This window comes from Dysidea avara, chromosome 7 (genome assembly GCF_963678975.1).
Source record: "Dysidea avara chromosome 7, odDysAvar1.4, whole genome shotgun sequence".
In the NCBI taxonomy this organism is placed as follows: domain Eukaryota; kingdom Metazoa; phylum Porifera; class Demospongiae; order Dictyoceratida; family Dysideidae; genus Dysidea; species Dysidea avara.
Genome location: NC_089278.1, coordinates 35059857 through 35079921, shown reverse-complemented (window position 1 = coordinate 35079921; position 20065 = coordinate 35059857). Strand labels below are relative to the sequence as shown.

Here is a 20065-nt window from a genome sequence, read left to right as displayed (position 1 = left end):
ATAGATGGCCATGGGCAAGTACATACACACAATGTGTACACTTGATGCGAACAATGCGCATTATTATGACTGCAGTACACTTGGCATGTCATGCATCACTTTATACTGCACATGCAATGGTGTACTGCTGGTAAAAGAATTACCCATTATTTATATACGTAACAGTAGCTAGTGTGTAATTCTTGCAGTTGGCAGTGTATACGTGCACGTAGCCATGTTAGCAGGAGTATTACATTAGCTATTAACTGTTGCTTAAATTTCAGATATACCTATCAGTCTATAATTTATCTTAATTATACATACACCTATGTATGCCTCTACCATTGAAATTGTCTAGTGTAGACATTCCCAGTAAAGAATTACACTTATATATAGCTACACTGACACAGTATGAGTTGGCATTTCATGACTACTTGTCTATTGTCATCTGCACTGTTCACAGATTTTATATGTAAACCATTATTGAAAAGTGTATTATGTCAACGATACATAACATATGAAATTTTACATGGTGAATTGCCACTTCACACAAAACATCATGCATGTCAGTAAAAGGATGCATTATCTCTTTTCTTCGATCGATTCTTTTTTTTCCTGAAAAGAAATCATGATCATTGCACGTTCTATATTGGTAGCAACTTACTACTATCATGCACTTCTGTGGTCAGAATTTCAGCTGTTGCTGCTTGTCAAAACACCTCAACTACAAAGAACAAGACCACAAGTACACATAGTCGCATACACCACATTAAGGTTGCAAGCCAATTGACTACATAGATGTTTAAGCATGTATTGCACATTGTGTGAGAGAATAAAAGTGGCAAAATGTACTGTATTGTGAGTACACTCGAAATACAGTACATATATAGCTATACAGAAAATACAAATACTACAGTTGTGATATGAAAATAACTCCACTTTTATATGTAGACAGTAGACACCAAGATTGATCACATGCATAAATCCCTAAATTATATATATATATAAACCTGCCTTTTGTTCTATGACTAGAAATAGATTATAATTTTGAACACTTTCTGATAGAATGATGCACAAAAAAAAGAAGCAGTTCATGAATGTCACGAACAAGATATAACTCTTAAAGCACCACCTACCCTATATGTGTACAGGATGTCTTGAAATTATATACAGTTCGTCTGCACTGTATTAGCCTCCTGACACACTGCTATTATCATATTTTCTATACATGCATGTGATGATGCCTTTACTATGCACACAAAATTGACTAACAAAATGGATATAATAAATAAACTTATACATCATGTATAATTTCCATATAATTGGGTAACTAACTAGGTACTAAATCTTTACAAAAAAGCTTGGCAACTGTTTCCTACAAACCCCAACGTTCAAATGAGAACAATCCACACTTTTGTAATGTAATATAGCCAATACCTATAGCTTCCTCTTCTCAACAACAAACTACGTATATAGCAAAAAATAGACAACTGTTCAACTTGAGTTGCTTCATGCAGAAATCTCAAGAGTGCAGGTCAGTAGGTTGGCATATAAATATATCAACAGAAGTCTAGTACAAACAAGTGAAAAATAAAGAAGCACAACTAGGGAGTGGTCTCAAAGAAATAGCACTAGCTTGAAACAAGTGATGTATAGTTTCGAGGTGAACAGGTGAACTTACATGCATTATTGAGGAGGTGAACATGCAGGTGAACATGCATTATTGAGGATCACACTCAGTATACATGGTATTTAACTCAGCTAGATTCTTTTTAATCATGCAAAAGTGGGTTGGTTGGGCATGTGAAGCAACTAAATCAGTTGGCATGGCTTTAGCATCTAATATGTTGATAACCACAACAAGACAGTAACCTAAAGCAATTCAATAATTATTCAGCCTTAATAATTTAATACAAAAACTTATCTCACTCATGTATGCAGATGACTTTTGTGACCGCTTGTGGCCACCTATTACAACATAATGTATCTGTAATGTACGAATGTGTAAAGGCACAAGCAGGGCTGATTAACATTAAGTTCAAGAGAGGGTAGCTGTGTGTTGGTATAAAAGTTGAGTATTCAATTATGCATAAGTATGACAGGGGCAGATCTAGAAATTTTTAGAGGGGGTTTCCACTCTGGAATTGCAACTTCAGCCTAGCTGTAAGTCAAAGACCAAAAAAAATGGTTACTACATGCTGTTGAACACCATAATGGTGATTTCAAAGGCAAAAGTATGAAGTTTCACCAGCAGAAAAAGTGCTAATATAATACAGTATACATAACTCTTGGTGATTTTTTATCACCCACACAAATTGTAAGGGTGCGCGCTACGATCAGAGGTGGTAACCCCAAAAACCCCCTAAAACTGCCCCTGCATGACCACAAATACCGCAGTAGTCAGGAAGTTCCTGCTTAAAAGTGTTAGTGTACTGTATGCCCATACATTTGCAACAATTAAGAGTTCTTAGTTTGTATGGGACCCATCACTTTTCAATTAATAGAGCTTTTGCTTGCAGAAAGAAGATATAAATGTCCTTGTGGAAGTTATCTATGCTATAGTTCTCCTTACCATAAACTTCCGAAATTTTGTCACGATTCTTAAAAATCATAACTCAGTAATGGAAAATGATATTACCATTAAATTTGAAACTATGACACAAAATTAGATATTAATTTTGAGAACCTTTTTGCAAAGTGTTTGCAAGGAGACATTGATATTTGAGCTTGAAACTCTCTGATTTTCATGAAAAATGTAACAGTTCAAATGAAAAATGTAGCATTCTACATTTACAAGATTTAATGTGCTCACCTATGGTAAAGTAAAGAAAATACAGAGCATTTTTTTGATTGCTACTTTTAAATGATTTATGTGAACAATTATGTGACAAACCCAAAAAGCGTATGTACTACCATATACTTGTAGGGACTAAAATTCTTTTGTGTGGAGCAGAATCCATATTGCAATGTAGAAAACATTACAGAGCAATTTTAGCTTAGCGTATTTGCTTGTGCATATATTACTCAATCTCTGCAGGCATGCGGAAATTCTTGCTTCAAAATTTTATGAAATTAATTTAAAATATGTGGTAATCTAAGCTAATTGGCTTGATTTTTGTTTAATAATTCATATATAGCAACATAAAAGTTTATGAGGTGGTTAGGATTTGCTATTGTAAAGTTAAAAAAAAATTTTTTTTTAATACTTCGGAAGTTTATGGTAAGGAGAACTGTAGTTAGACAGTGGATGGCATGCACAAGTGACAAATCCTATTGTACCAATACAAGCTAAGTAGCCACAAATATGGTAAGTGTTGACCAAATAAATTTTAGTAGATGTAGTACTAAACACATGGGGTACGTTACAACTTTTTGCATTCGTACATTCTGTAGCCCACATAAAATTAATGTGTTTTTAATTTTAGAGTGACTTTACACTACAGGGCAGACACCACAAACAAGAAGCCCTATTGAACTGCTACCTAGAGGTGAAAAAATATCAAATTTTAAAGAATACAAATTAATGAACAAACTATTCTAACTAGGTGCTTGAAAGGGACAAAATCACTTTGATTACTAGTACAACTTTGAATGCTAATGGATGTATTTGTCTTTAAAAGGTGGTTCAAAAATAACAGCTTGCAGTTTTCAGCAGCTTTTTCAAAGCTAAAATGTGACTGGATTTGCGAAAAGGGGTCTTCCACACACATCCATTCTATGAACTTGGAAGATCATAACTTAATGCTCAAGAAAGGTACTTACTGCCCAAATTTCAGCACAATAACTTTTTCCAATCTGAAGTTATGAATTGCCAAAGTTCGTAAATTGGATGTGTGTGGAAGACCCCTTTTTTGAAAATCCGGTCACAAATAATGTAATTGTCTGATTAACAAAATAACAAATATTTCTTAATGAACGAATCATGAATATTTGTATTATTCGTTTCCACCTTATTGTTAACTAAAAAGTACAGGGTTGGATCCCCGCCCATGAAAATTTTATCTCAGTACCACCTTTTTGTGACATAAATTTTCATATGTCAGATATTGATGACGCTCGCTTACCAATCTGTGCATGTATCAACATGATTCAAATAGTTGAAAAGGAAAACAAAATGTGTAGTCAGGTGAGATCAATGAACAGTATCATGGCACATGACTAATTTCGTATCTTGGGTGCCACTAAAGGGTCATGCTATTGTATGTAACTTAGTTGTATTCCTTCGCATTGAACTCATATCAATAATTAAGTTTACATTATAACTAAAAGGTAATGTACTATACCAACCTGTTAGGAGATCACTTGTAAATATAAAATTACTAGGTAGTGTCCTTAAAATGATCAGTAAAGTAAAAGCTATTAGTGGTCTGGTCACATTAACACAACTAAAATCCATATGCATTACGCTATTATACAAACAAAAAGGTACGTGTGTACATTCTATTTAGCACACGAAATGTTAAGATAGTAACACAAGAATGTTTTACTATCTCTTACAGTGTGGACACTCAAATTTCTGGACATGGGCAATAGCTTTTATCACCAGGTCCTTATAGTGGAACAGTGTAAATAGTCCAAGGAAACACTGCTGCATGATAACTGAAAATGGGACCTTTTCTCTCTCTCTCCACACATATACACACAACAGATGATAACAACCACCAGAACAACAAACCGTCTAGAAGTTGCATGTGTACAAGATTACATCTACCAGCAAATGTTAATAATTTGTGCACTACTCAGGTGCTCTCCTTAACAAGACTAGTACACCAGTACTCCATAACACATTAATATTATCTCTATGTGAAGGTGTGCCAGGTACTTCCCTCACCCTTATGTCACATACTGGAAATTAGCAGCAACATTGTTCATCAAAACAATCCAACTATTTAGTGCTGTCTAATGCATACACACACACACACACACACGCACGCACGCACGCACGCACACACTCACACATAGACACAAGCAAAGCAAAAACCATAGACACACACACACACACGCACGCACACACTCACACATAGACACAAGCAAAGCAAAAGCCATAGACACACACACACACACACACACACACACACACACACACACACACACACACACACACAAAGCAAACCCTCAGACAGCCATGCTATTACCACCCAGTGAACCAGCACTAGGATGCCTAGCCTGCGCATACTACTAAAGCACTTGAGTTTGTGCAGGCAAATTTACTGCAGGAGGACCGTTCAGGTTTAACAGACAGACATGTAGTCTGCCAACACGCATACACAGAACAAAAGCAAGCCTCTGGCAGCCATGTGAAACACAGTTATTGCCACCCAGTGAGACAGCACTGGGATTCCGGTGCATCATTCAAACAGCTGGGTAGACTTGAGCAATGTGAGTAAGGTTTGTTACGCAAGGAAATAACACTAATTGGGAGGAACCTTTCAATTACCTAGCCAATTCCCTAGCCACTTGTGCCCTAACCACTTGGCTATGCAGTGAAGTGTATTTTTTGTGTGCATGTGTATCCTTCCTTACTTACAAACACTGTATCACACCACTTATCAAGTGGTATAGCTGATCTGGTGGAACGGGAAGGGTTTGGAGAGGTTGTCAGTAGGCAATTGTATAGACAACACTGAACTATAGAATTACCTACCACTTCATCAACCATCTAATGTAATGCAGTGTGTGTGTGTGCATGCATGTGCATGTGTGAGGCAACAGTACACACACATGCACAGACACATGACCCCCTGGCTAGTCTATGTATATAAATCTCAGCTGATTTCCTCTAACTTCTACTGTGAAACAAATCTAACTTATGATTGTTCTCTAGATGATATGACCTGGGTAGCAACTGCATACTGGTCTAACAACAGCCTCCTTAGCAAGCTTTATTGTAAAAGCAACCTATGCTAGATTGGTAAACCATAAATATTATTTGTAAGCTTTGATGAAACTGCATACCCATGCAAGAGGGGGTGTGCACCCTTATGCCCTTTATCCCACTACATCTACAGTGTATTGAGCGTTAATCGGATGGCTGCAGGTTCGAAGCTGCCCAGGTCCAGTCATGGATTTTTTCTTTTCTCCTACTTTTCAAACATACTTAGTGCAGTTAATATCAACATCTTTGGCCTTTACAAGGCCTTCTGGTATACAGGCTCTGCCTTTACCAAGTACTTTAATCATAATAATAGTATTGATAACATACCAGTCAGCACATTACTAGTACATTAGGTAACACACTATACAAGTATCCAGACATGCCAAAAGGAGTCACCCATGTACATCCACACTGTAAAAACTGAAAGGTAGATTTAACCCAAAAAAATGGGTAGTTTTACCAGAAACTCAGGTAACCAAAATTTTAGGTAGAAGTAACCATTTATTTTAAAGGTTATAGGAACCATCTATGTGAAGAGGTAACTTTAACCTAAGGTTGGTAACATCAACCAAGATCCAAAATGTTATAACAACTTTGTGTGGGTTGAAAGTACCTCCATCAAGGTAGGTAATAATAACCACCAGGTGTTGCTTTAACTATAGCAGGAATTAAAGTAACCACTTCAGTATTAGGGTAAAAAGCCTGCAGTTAGTGGTGGTGTTAACCACAATACCAGTGGTTAGTTACTACTTACAGAATGAACTATTTACCTTCCTTATAATTAGCTATGATAACCATCCAGAAAGTTACTTATACCATATGGTTGGTAATAATGACTGTTACAATTGGTTGTGTTGTTGTTGTTTGTACCTAGATGATAACCTGCCTCACCACTGTTTGCTTTCTGTGAATTGGTAGCATATTATAAATCCTTTAGTATTTATCACACATAGTATACAAGTCACAAATCGTCATCAAGGATTAAACAACAGTCTTGTAATTGTTTACATAGTGACAACATAATATTATCTCTTAGTAACAGTAATCATGAACAAATATATAGACTTTTACAACATGGCATATACGTAACATAACTAGTACAGCCTGTAAAGATGTTATATATGAGTACAGTCTTGTTTGTCAATAGATATATTTATGTTCACAGGTTACGTTTAATATCTGACGTGACTGCCAAATATGATGCACTGCGGTCAGTATTATCAGGATAGGAGAAGATATAATCCTGAAGAAACCACATAAAGCTTTTGGTTTGGGTTGAGTACTCAAGGTAAAATGAATAGTATGCTGAAAACGTAAGAAAGATGGCATCTGGCAATGTTGAACACTGACAGAGAGTCATGTTTTCCACAAAAACAAAAAATTGGTCATCTGGACCTACACCAAGGTACCCTCCTATTCGTGGTGCTGCATATGATGTCTGTGACTTTGCTGCATCCTCTACTCTTGTGGATATCTACACAAGAAACAATAAATATCATAGTTGCAGTTTCATTATTCATAGAACCATACTTGATACTCCGTGTAAACAAATTTGATCGTCTCTTTGGCATTTTTCGGAGCTAACAACTCCACTAGTATGCTCAGAGCTAAAATATCATCACCATCTGAAAGTAGAAATAAAAATACATTAATGACAATGGTCATGTGCTTTAGAACATGGCATGCATAGTGTGCTTTGACCATTGGAAGACAAAGAGATCTTACCAGAGGAGGGTGGACACGATATAAGCGCTATTGAAAATTATTACCGTTAATTGAATATTTCTAATACCAAGACTAAAATGAAGTGATAAAACCTGTTTAGCAACAGCCACACTAATTTATCTTGTGCTTTTTGTGACAAACGGAAGAAAATGAGTACAAAGATGTCCTATTTCCTGCTTGATTCTCCATGAGGACACGCTAGCGGCGTCCGCTTTCCTTTCTTTAATTCCATGGGAGCGAGCATAGGAGGCATATTGTATATCATAATACCTTCTTCAACGATTGTTGGGCTCGAATAGAAGCTTATAAGGTGTCGCTAGAGTGCAACGCATCGATTCCACCGACAAACTTACTGCACACGTGATCTTCTATAAATTCAAGGGCGATTTACGTGTTGGGAATAGTGGGGAAGAGTGGGGCAGACCGGCTAAATATACTAAACGTGAAGCACACTTTCGAATGGTACCCATTTAAACTTCACTGAAGGCTTGGTTATACTTTTAATACAAATGTATGCACTCACGTGCGCTTGTCCACCCTCCTCTGAGATCTTACAATCCACAAAGAGACCTACTAGCTGGCCATAAAAATAGTTTGACACCTTCTGAGTAATTTTATTTAGACTTCAAACACATTCACTGTATACTATTTGCAAATTGTGTTTTAAACCTCATGTACCAAGTACCTATTAAAACTCTGTAAAACAACATGACTTCAACAAGAAATGAGACTTTGAATTGTACCAACAGATAGTGATGCACCGGTTAATCGGTAAAGCATCAGAAATCGATTTATCGGCCAAATTTTGGAAATATCGGTAATTATTAGTAGATGTTTTGGCAGATTAATTTTGCTGACCCTAACATTATATTTAAGAAATCAAGACAGAAATTAAGGAAATATATTGCAATATTGCATAAAACATGTAGAAATTGAGTAAATATAAACATCGGATCGGTTATCGGTATCGGCCAGTATGTAATTCAAGTATCAGATAATCGGTTAAATCTCTTATTGGTGGATCACTACCAACAGACATGGTTATAAGATATTACTTTAAATACAGACTTCTATGATATGCAATAATAGCAGTCACACTGTACCTTCTTCACGAGCAGTCTTCAGCACTTCTTTGACGTTCTTCTTAGAGCTTTTTTTGCCCAATGCAATGATAGCTGGAACATATCGAGCCCATTCCCTCAGAAAAGAATCTTTTACATTTGCTCTCCCTGTTATCATAGCTAATTCTTGCTCCAACTGTATACAATAACAACATAAACATTTAACAATATTACTGTACATGCTTACAATTGCTGGAAATTTGAGGCATGGATATTCAGTAATGATAGACTTAACACTGGTGGCATCTTTCCGTACATAAACCCATTGATTCTGAAAAGTGGTTTTCATTAATGGAAGCAATACCCGGTCACGAGGAGTACGATTTTTCATTTCTTCCACCATAGCCTTGTTGTGTTCTTCAAAAGTCTCCAAATCCACAATAGGTGAGTTCTGAGTTAGTGGGTACCTTCTTTGAAGTTTGTCCTTGTTATTACTTCTTTTTGGAGCAGGTGATTGATCAATGGAAGCTCCTCTCTTTCTGTCCAGTTTGATTAAATTTCGGATTCTTTCAATCATTTTGTCCACCCATGAAGTCTGCAGCAATAAACTTTCACATAAGAGCAAATTCATACATCATACAAATACAAGAAGTATATATAATATAATTTTAAAAGATGCCATCAAATTTCAGAAAATTGTCAAAATAAGCATGAGATATGCTAAAGATTTAACTGTACATGGCCGAAGTACAAAGTTCTTATTATTAAAATTGTGTTTCTAGTAGGGGTGTACTGATACACCGATATCATATTGGTTGCTGGTACGGAGACTTTTGTCAATATCGGTAGGGATCAATATTACTGCCAAAACCGATACGATATACCGATATACAGTACAACTGGGCTGTCTTAAAGACAGTGTGCACTGACTATGCGATGTAATACAGCTAACAAGACTGGGAAACAGTGACTTTCTTGCTTATTGCAAAACACTATGCTACGAGAAGCCATCTAAGTGCACACACATGGCTACTGTTTTATTGTTATAACGTTTACCAATCATACAATCAACAATCAAATTAGTGAGTTTTAAAAGCAACCATGGAATGAACCAGAGAATACAACCTAGAACAACCAGCCATTAAAATGGAGAGTAATCTTAGCAGGAGTATCCATTAAAATATTTGTTGTCTGGGCCACATAATAGAGGCCACACCACCATAGGCAACGAAGCATTGCCAGTGATCTTACAGTGGTTATAAGTGCATAAATATAGTTTAATTTGACATCTCCATTTGGTTTCTAAATTTATATCGGTATATCAGATCAGTATCGGTGTTTAGATTCAACATATCGGAATATATCGGATTGGTTCAAAATTTCTGTATCAGTTGGCTAATTGCCACGTAAGAAGCCATACCATGCTCTATGCATTTTACTCTCCAATGTTGCAAGAAGCAACCAATCCACTGTAGCGTAAATCTGCAGTACATGTATACAGTCCACAGTACTTGTATTCTTGCTTATTATTTTAGCTCCAATATTCGGTATAGCTGTTCTTCCATACAAAAACGTACACAAACTAATTACAAAAAACGAAATACAAGTACAAATATAGTGGATGGAAACTTGGAGGACAATACATCATCATCTAGTAATCATTCCACCAGTGTTCAGCTGAATATAACCATGTGGCAAATGCTATGCATTGCTAGAAAATGCCAGAATTTAATGCACTATAGCAACTTAGATTGCACACGTGAAGTTACAAAAATCACTACCATATTGTGTACTTTGCACGGGAGGATCAACGGCGGCAGTTGTACTCCATTGGCCATACAATGACAAAATGTGTGTTGTTTTGTTAATATGGCAGTTATTCCATAGATATGTGGTAAACAAACTGTTTTATCTCTGAATGAGTGCATACAATATGCACGAGTATTTATACCCATTGTTCCTCCCATGCAAAACCATCCAAGTATTAATTAAAGCACCACAAATTCGTGCTGTATGGAAAACACAGCACTCAGGATAGGAAAAATTAAAAATAGACAGTTATTGCTATTTAAATGTACAAATTATACTCTTTAATATGTGTACAATTGCATAACATAACTTACATAGCCATCACCTATATCATCCTTCATATATGGATATTTAAGGATAAGGAGTCTGGCAACCTGCTCACAGTTGCTTCTGGATGGCTTCGAACCCACTTTAGAAATTGTAAGAGTAACCAAGGTTCTAACAATATCATTCCGACTTTCTTGTGTTAGCTCCTTTCTCTTAATACAGGCATCCGTCTCTGGTCTCCAGTGAGAAGGTATTTCAAAACTGCTTGCTGACAGACTTCCTGATGTACACGAAGCAACAGACTGTGTTGAACATGTCGAACCTTGATCACTACATGGAGTTGGACTGTACGTATCAACAGATGACAAAGCAGGAATATCATCCTATATAAAAATCATATTTACAATTACTGCAAACTTTTCATGAACACTACATACATAATATTATGTCAACAATTAAACTTCAAGCAATCAAATACAGCCTCAACTCACAATGTATATACGTAGCTACGTGGGATGCCTAAACATCATAAAATTATCATACATGAGTACCGTTTATTGCAAATACAGAGTACGGGTCAGTGCTAATTCTCAAGATCTTGCTAAGTGGTTGTGAAATACATGGTAGTGCAATGATTTTCCTATAAGAGTATTGGACTGCTCTATTAGAACATCTTGAAATCTCCCCTGGTGAAGACGATATTGGTTATAGCTAAAAATTTAACACTGAGAATAGCCATGTATCACCCACTATTACATGTGCTTTGCAAATATTCTAATAAATTAGTGCACATGCAATCTTTTTGATTTATACAAAAATTGTAAGTTAATAGTCTCTCCAGCTTTAGAAGAACCAGATAATGCCTAGGTAAGACATGCAGTGCTAGGATTCTTCAGTGGATAAACAACCCAAAGAATAATCACTGATGCGAGCCGAGGCTGATTATTACATCATTCCTGAGGGAGAATCCTAGCAATGCATGTCTTAGCTGTTTAGACAATGGCCCATGTGACTGAAATCTTAAACTTGTTAGGAATCCAGTATGTAATCTATGTGTCAAAGTTTGTGGCAAGGTGTCTTACCAGAGTAAAAACCCTGCATACCTCAAAGCATTCTCTGCATGCCATTGTCTAATTGTTGAGAGTCTGTTTCAAGCCTAGCCCATGAGACCAGTCACAGATGCAATAATTAGGTTACTTAAGTATGGCTTTACACTGGAATATAGTTTGTTTCTTTTTTCCGATACTGTAATTAATTTTATGGCTTTCAGTGAATACTTGTACTGTAAAACATTAATAAATAAATTTAAAAATATACCTATAAATAAGACGGCTACTACATACACCTAAAATACCTTTGAAATAAGCCTCAACAGCTTCTTTACAATGCCTATGGCAGGTATCATTTCCTTTAAGTCCTGCTGACTCAACTGTAAGAATTCTTTACCATCAATGTAATTCTCTACAAAAAAAAAATAAAAAATCACATTGCTGTATAATGCTGTACACATCAACAAGCTACATGTATACTGACAAAGTGGAAGACACTTGCCGTGAAAGATGGCAAGTTGTGTGAACAATTTTTAAAGCTATGTGACAAGACCGGGTACTGTACAATGTTTTTAGGCAATCCAGTCCGTTAATGAGACCTGGAGAGTACAGCCGGGGCATCCAACAGGGCTGCTAGTAAGTTTTGACTAAGATTAGAACTGCTGTTGTCACTTCAACTAGACAGACATAGTCTGCAGCTACGCCGTTCCTCGCTGTGTGCCAAATGAGTTAACCTTTAGTAGCTAGCTAGTTACGTACCTTTCAGAATTTCACATACTTTCGTTGAGTTCGTTCGGAATCTCGCTCTGAAGCTGGTCAACGTCAGTGGACGACATCGTCTCGGACATTCAGTATTGAGCTACCAACGAGGCCACCAAGCAAATCTACCAAACTTGAAAGCACTAAACCAAAAAAGGCGGCAAACACCATATGAGCGCCAAGTTGCACCGCCAATTTTTTTAGCTATCACGTGTGCATGGTAGCCTATAGTTACCTGAGAGCAGTGGTGATGATTGTCGTGTTACCGATAGAAACTCCAGATGGCGAGTAGTTCTAGCGCCGGTACCAGCGGGCAATATGCAAGGTTTAAGTGCCCCCTTTGTGTTTTCCAGGCACTTAATATACGACTAGTTCATTCCAGTGATCCACGCTTTTCAGTTGTGTGTGGAATCGGTGGTTGCAGTAATACTTCCAAGTCATTTTCAGCTCTCTATCAACATATCTACAAAAAGCATAAAGATTCCGGCATAATTCAGTCTCGAGTTCATAGAGCATCGCAACAGTTGAATTGTTCCGATGAACCTGAGATATCCTCTTTCAATTTTCACGATGACGCTTTCCAACAAGGTTTGTGTATATAGTAGCTATACACTGTATGTCAGTCTCCCATGCAGTAACGGTGGTCTAATATGGTTCCTGCGATAGTGTACACACAATGCACATATATTATAATTTGTGCTTGCTGTACAGTACATTAATTGTGTCAAAGTTAATAGTGGAGTACATATGCATTGCAACTATTGCTTTATACTGTCATAGAGTTATAAAAGTGGGTCGTAAAGATGATCACATCATATAGTTTACTGTTCCAGTAGCTAGTGGATTTAATGATCCCTTGTGGCAAAACCAACTTTTGTGAATACTTAGCAGCACTCATGCAACTTGTGATGCAGTAACTAATCCCAATTGCTTTAATAAAGGCATCACATTCTAATGAATCATTAATTAAATACCATTGTATATAGGAAATGAAGATTTCAATCCAGATCTGGAGCATTTGCTAGGCATTGATGCGATTCGTCAAAAGAAAGCCAGCGCCCTTTATTTGTTGAAATTAAAAGAAAACCATCGTTTGTCTCAGACAGCGATCGATGATGTTATGGAAGGGTCAAAGACTGTTTTTTCCCACACAGTGCAAATTCTTCACAGTGGTATTCGTGCTAAGCTTGCTTCACTTGGAATAGATGATACACAAATTGACAGTGTGTTTAAAGACTTAGCCGATCCTTTTGTTGGCTTGGAAACAAGATATAAACAAGAGGAGTGTTTTGTAGAAGATCTTGGCTTAGTGGTAAGTTTGAACTAGTACATAATACTCTGTTGAAGCAGTAACTAAGATTACTATGGTAAATGCATTAATGCAAGTATTTTGGTAAATTCACTTATAAACATAAAGTTTTAAGGACGGTGAATGAACGTACACCAATCTGTTATTTTACTATAGGAACCAGAGGAGATTTTAGTTGGTGAACCTTTTTATGCTGCAAGGTTTTCAGGAACTAAGAGATCGCTAGTAGAACAACGTGACTCTTTTCAATATATTCCTATTTTTAAGACGCTTGAAAGACTACTGGGAGATTCCAGTCTGTTGGAATTCATTGATAATCCTCACAGGAGATCAGATGATAAACTTGAAGATTTTTGTGATGGAGAATTAGCTTGCAATCACCCATTATTTTCAAATGATCCACTTGCACTTCAAGTAATTGCCTACTTTGATGAGCTTGAAGTTTGTAACCCCCTAGGCACACATACCAAGAAACATAAATTAGGCATCATTTTATTCACTCTCGGTAACATTCCACCTAAATTTCGATCTACATTAAGGAGCATTAATTTAGTTGCTTGTGCAACACATCCTGTAATTCAGAAATATGGTATTGACACTATTCTTGAACCATTTATAAAAGATTTGAATACGTTAACTACGCATGGTATTAATGTTAACATCAGTGGCCATCAGCGCAACTTTAAAGGAGGTTTAATGTGTTTTCTGGCTGATAATCTAGCTAGTAATCTTTTGGGAGGATTCAAGGAGTCTTTTTCTTTTTCACATAGATTTTGTCGTACTTGTATGGTCAAAACTACATCATATAAGGACAAGTTTTTGTCAAGTGATTTTTGTCAACGAACTGCTGAAATACACAAGAGACAATGTGATGAGTTGGATGCAGCTGAAGGAGATCTAAAAGATCATTACTCTAAAACATACGGAATCAATCGTCGTAGTAAGTTGATGTGTGCAAAAAATTTTTCCATGTTTGATGGTGGTTTACCACATGATGCTATGCATGATATCCTAGAAGGTGTTGCTCAACTTGAGGTCAAGCTACTGGTTAAACATTGTGTGAATGAGAAATATATTACTGTAGCTGAATATAATCACCGTATCGAGAATTTTGATTATGGCAAAAATGAGATGGACAGGCCAGGAATAATAACTAGAGAATTGCTGGGGTCTAATGATAAAAAATTTCATTTATCGGCTGCCCAAACATTACTTCTTTGTCAAATTATCCCTTTGATAATGGGAGATTGTGTTCCTGAAGGAGATGAACACTGGCAGTGTTTTCTTTTACTGCTAAAAATTTTTGATATTGTGTTTTCTCCTGTTGTACCCAAGGGATATTGTGCTGTCCTAAAACTACTGATTGCGGAGCATCATTCTCTTTTCAAGTCATTACATTCAAGTTCAATGATTACACCCAAGTTTCATTTTCTTGTTCATTATCCTGACCAAATTGTTGCACTCGGACCAATGACCAGGTATTGGACTATGCGGCATGAAGCTAAACTTAGCTTGTTTAAAAAGGCTTCTCATTTGGGGAACTTTAAGAATATTGCTTACACATTAGCAAGTCGACATCAGCGATGGATGTGTTATCAGTTGGCTTCTGATAACATGCTTCAGTCTTGCTTTGAGTGTGGTCCGGGCAGTAGCCCTAGTACAATTGGACAACAGCCACACCAACTAGGAAGCATCATCCAGCGAGCCATACCTTCAATAAGCAACGATGCCACTGTTTTCCATCCTAAGTGGGTTAAGAAAAACAGTATAAACTATTGCAATAACAATTGCTATGTTATAATAGGGACAGATGGAACTGATCCCTTGTTTGGTCATTTAATTGATGTCTACGTTGTTGGGGGTGATTTGTTACTGCTACATGTGTACCATTGTCAGACTATTTACTTTGACGATCATTTTCATTCTTATGTCATCAGTGACACCACAAATATGTCGATTGTGTGTCTTCAAGATCTTTTAAGTCCTTTTGTACTTCATGGGCACAAACTCTTTGATGGAAGATCTGAAACTTACATAACCATGAAACATTTGATTTTTAGTTAACCTAACTATCATATGAACGTAACTTTTAATTTGGTTATTTTGACATTTTTGTAGTTTGTTTTAACCTATTTACACAGTCAAATGTACCTAAGTTATAAGAAGGATAAACAACCAATCTGTTTGAAAGTTATTTCTACTAAGTATGGGTTGAAATTACTCAAATAGTTAAATATATCCAACAAAGTAGATTTAACTCACTTAATGTTGCATTAACCATATATTATCTAGGTAGTTTTTACCATTGTGGTTATTTCTACCTTGCAGTTTTTACAGTGCAAATTGCCAACTTTGACCCTGACTTTGACCATATTGTAACCATTCAGTGACTTGAAATTTAGTCAGTAGTGGGCAGCAGCTTAGTGGATGAAGAAAATTTCAGGGTTGCATCTTTCATGAGATCTAAGTTACTGTTCACAAAATTGGATGCGGTTGAAGGCTTTTTTTTTGTAAATCTGGTTACCTTTACGGTTGCAAATAGTTTTACTACCATTTGTGCCAGTTACAAGAGCTGATATGTGACACAAAACCTGTATATGGCAGTATAGTGGTAATAAAGATCAATTGTCAAGGCCATTAAATTTGTGCCAACTCAATGGTCAAGGACAAACTTTGAAACTCACAAAGTTATTGTTACTAAATTACATGTCATGCATACTCTGGAAAAATTGATTTCGCAAGGTCAACATTTAACTGCTGCCATAGATCTACCCATAGTGCATGTCTATGTGACAATCTCTAGCAGTATGGCACTCAAGGTATAATGCATGCTTGGCTGCATGAACCTGAGGCTGCTTAGCTATACCACTAGAACCTCAAGTTGATTTATTTGGTTAATTGATTTAGTGCTAATCTTGCCCACCTACCAAGTGTTTATGCTACAATTTCTCCTTTAGGGGCAATCAGAAATTTGTTTGTGACTCACCATGAGTCTATAGTGATAGACAGCTACACTCTCCTAAAACAGTTAAATTAGGTGCCAGACTAGTTAGTTAAGGCTGTGTCACAAGTGTTGATTTTTACAATTGGGTAAAGCCAGGTCCTATGGTTAGTAGAGTTTCATGCATGAGTGTTAATACTTATATAATAGTACACTGTGTACGTGAATAAAAATTGTATGAGACGTTGCAATTGGTGTAGCCATATGATAGCTACCACAAGGCACTAACAATCTGAAAGATCAGGGTGGATTAAATTTATGATACATATTGGCAAGAGTAAATAATGGAAGAGAGAGTATCCAACTGCCATACACTGCATCAAAAATGAGCACGTCCAAGTAGAGAAGCCATTCTGTAGTGCTTTCAAAGGCAGTGTTGAATGAAGTAATAAACATCTGCTAGCTCAGACTGTTTGAAGTGTCCAGGCATGATTTGAAGTCAAACAGTCTGAGCTAGAAGGTGTTTATTACTTCATTCAACACTGCCTTTGAAAGCACTACAGGATGGCTTCTCTACTGTGCTCATTTTTGATGCAGTATATGGCAGTTGGATACTCTCTCTTCCATTATTTACTCTTGATATCGGAGGCTGAATATTTAGTGATTTCTGCGACAGGTGCATGAAACACAAAACACTAGTTTTACTTTGTTCGCGGCCCTTCACAAGGCCGGATCTAGCAGTACGGCTGGTATGGTTTTAGCCATACCAACTTTTGGACAGCCACTTCAAATAAAAAATAGCACGTGCGATTAACAAAACAAGCACGTATGATTAATGGCCCAGAATAAGTCTTCATCGTCAGTGGACTCATGATTTGATTTGCCAGATACAGTATCCTTCAGTGTCAAACAACTCAATTTTTTGTTCGAGTAATGTTTTATTCTTCAACATTTTAGTTGCATGTTTCAGACTCCCTGTATTCACAGGCTTTAGCCTTCTCACAGGTCCCTAGTGGGACAGCATTTAATAAAATAGTAATGGCCAACCTTGTGCCTTCTCCATCTTGGAATAGGTCTTCATCGTCAGTGGACTCACAGTTTGATTTCCACTGAGATATTCCTTGTGTGTTTGTATTTCATAGGAATAGTTTTCACATGCTGGCATAATAATCACTACTATGGTAACAATCAAATTTGAAGCTAAAAGCACTCTAGATGCCATTTCAGAGCACTAAATAAAAAAAATTCCCCCAAATTGTGGTGCTTTTAATCTACTTAGATGGCCTTACCACTATTGCAGTACTAGATCCAGCCCTGCTTCAAACAATCCCCAGAATCTGGACGAAATGGCTGTTGGAGTTACACCAGAGCCTTTTCCCCCACTAAGGGAAAAAAAAGCAGTTTGAGTATGAGACTACACATATGTATCCTGAGGGAGATATTCGATTTGTACATTTGAGGGCATTAACATTTTTGATAGTTTTATGTGCCATTTTAAACAGTGTAGTTGTCATGGTTTTAAAGGAATCTGATATTTTAGGGAATCCCCACCCTGTTATTATTATTAATTAGCAAAGCCCACCAGGGGCAACACGCTAATGTTCATTACAATTACACACAATACCAATCAGATTGTTCTTAAAAGTGTCAATGTCAATCTTGTCAATATCAGAGATAGGTAGTTGGTTCCATTGAATAATTGTTCGTGGTAAGAAAGAGTATTTGTAAACATCGATTCTTGTTGGTAAGTGAAATAGCTTGAGGGAGTGGTTGGAACGAGTATATGACACTGGAACTGATAGAGGTATACAACGATCAGGTATGACTATTAACCTTCTCAAAATTTTAAATAGCAAAGTAAGTCGAGTCATTGTCCTTCTGTCTTGGAGACTAGGCCATTCAAGGTATGTCAGCATATCTGTTATACTGTCGTGTTGTTGCTCACTAGATCTGAACCACGGTTTGTTTAGAACAAAACGAGCAGCCCGATGCTGGATCATTTCAAGTTTGTATATACTTGTATTGTGGTAGGGATCCCAGATGGCTGAACAATACTCAATGGATGGTAGTAATAGTTGTTTGTATAGGTGGTCTTTAATTTCTATTGGTGCAGTGTGCAAGGTCCTTTTTAGGAAGCCAAAAAGTTGGTTAGCCTTGCTGCAAATATAGTTGATATGGGGGTTCCAGGATAATCTGTGATGAAGACGGATACCTAGATAGTTATGTTCCAATACCTGTAGCTAGCCTAAACGTTCTACTCGACGTTCTAGCTACTGTGACTACAGTTCGCCTTGGAGTGGCCTAATAAATTACAATCCCTTCTAATGGCACCTTCAGCTTGGTTTCTGACTACAGGTGTATATCATGCACATTTACGAGAGAGCTAGAACTAACTTACCCTTTTTCAGTCGACATCGCCGGTAAGCTGGGTGTCCTACCTCTCACACTAAGGAAAGAATGGCGAGACGAATGGGGCTCCTGTTAACCATGGAACAGCACAAAGGTCTTCATCCACACATCCTTTCATTCGATCAGTTAAATCACCTACGTATACCTTCTCGCGCGCCTCTGCATCACTGCGCTTACATCTTAGTCCGTACCATGGTACACAGGCAGAGAAGGTTGGACACGATATAAACGCTACTGAAAATTATTACGTTTAATTGCATATTTGAAATTCCTTGTTTAGAATCTGAGGAAACAAGTTGATGTTGTGCTACTTCTAAAAACCAGGCGCCAAGCAGCTAGCTAACTCATCTGGAATAACTATAGACAGTATATACTACTATGAATTAACCAACTATGTATTACTACTTTACAATAGGGTAGTTTGATAATATAATTAGCTATTTCTCGTATTTCGTAATTCATGAAATATTCGTAATTCGTTCAATTACGTTGCTATGCACTGCTAAGGAAGCGTTTGTTAAATAAACCGCTTTAACCGACATATTACGCACAAAACTATCTTCTAAACTGTTTTATAGTGTGACTAACGTGTTTTTTCCCACAAATTCTCTCGACAAAGCCTCAAAGCTGCTCTTCACAGTGGCGGATCCAGGATGGGGCATTTGGGGCAAATGCCCCCCCTTCAAGAATTGCATACAAGATCGAGATACTCTAATAGAGCAGTCAATTACTCTAATAAAGCAGTCACAATGTTCATGAGGCAGTGTAGCTTACCTATGAAGCTACAAATAGGATTTTATTTTACATAACAGACGTGATATAGTTGGTAAGGATAACTAGCTATTATTGCTGTGACCTTTTTTTTTTTTTTTTTTTTTTTTT

At 36.9% G+C, this 20065-nt stretch overlaps 1 protein-coding gene and 2 long non-coding RNA genes across 4 annotated transcripts; 1 reads left to right on the top strand and 2 right to left on the bottom strand.

The window, feature by feature from the left end:
* Nucleotides 1–462: 462 nt before the first annotated feature.
* LOC136261616 (uncharacterized) lies at nt 463–19383 on the bottom strand. The gene is made up of 4 exons (XR_010703960.1): nt 19173–19383; nt 18064–18156; nt 644–703; nt 463–584 (listed from the first exon to the last, which is right to left on the bottom strand). It is a non-coding gene; the product is annotated as an uncharacterized lncRNA (long non-coding RNA).
* LOC136260926 (uncharacterized) lies at nt 6759–16132 on the bottom strand. Of its 2 annotated transcripts, XM_066054845.1 has the most exons (9): nt 15739–16132; nt 15545–15577; nt 15394–15487; nt 12071–12177; nt 10764–11099; nt 8888–9235; nt 8683–8836; nt 7385–7479; nt 6759–7328 (listed from the first exon to the last, which is right to left on the bottom strand). In XM_066054845.1, the coding sequence occupies exons 4-9, from the start codon at nt 12119–12121 to the stop codon at nt 7014–7016; spliced, it is 1299 nt and encodes a 432-aa protein (XP_065910917.1). In that variant the 5' UTR covers nt 12122–12177; nt 15394–15487; nt 15545–15577; nt 15739–16132; the 3' UTR covers nt 6759–7013. The 2 variants fall into 2 exon arrangements, with proteins under 2 accessions (XP_065910917.1, XP_065910915.1); XM_066054843.1 differs by having other exon boundaries at nt 15394–16132.
* On the top strand, nt 9273–11191 carry LOC136260927 (uncharacterized). Its single transcript, XR_010703760.1, has 2 exons — nt 9273–10884; nt 10939–11191. It is a non-coding gene; the product is annotated as an uncharacterized lncRNA (long non-coding RNA).
* Nucleotides 19384–20065: the final 682 nt, after the last annotated feature.

Bases quoted from the DNA above. Each gene is read 5' to 3' on its own strand.
- LOC136260926 (XM_066054843.1), bottom strand. From the start codon at position 12,121: ATGATACCTGCCATAGGCATTGTAAAGAAGCTGTTGAGGCTTATTTCA. The intron at 8,837-8,887 runs GTAAGCATGTAC...TATTGTATACAG, and splicing joins GCCTCAAATTTCCAGCAATT to TTGGAGCAAGAATTAGCTAT. The intron at 7,480-8,682 runs GTACAGTGTGAC...TTCTACTTTCAG, and splicing joins GAAGACTGCTCGTGAAGAAG to ATGGTGATGATATTTTAGCT.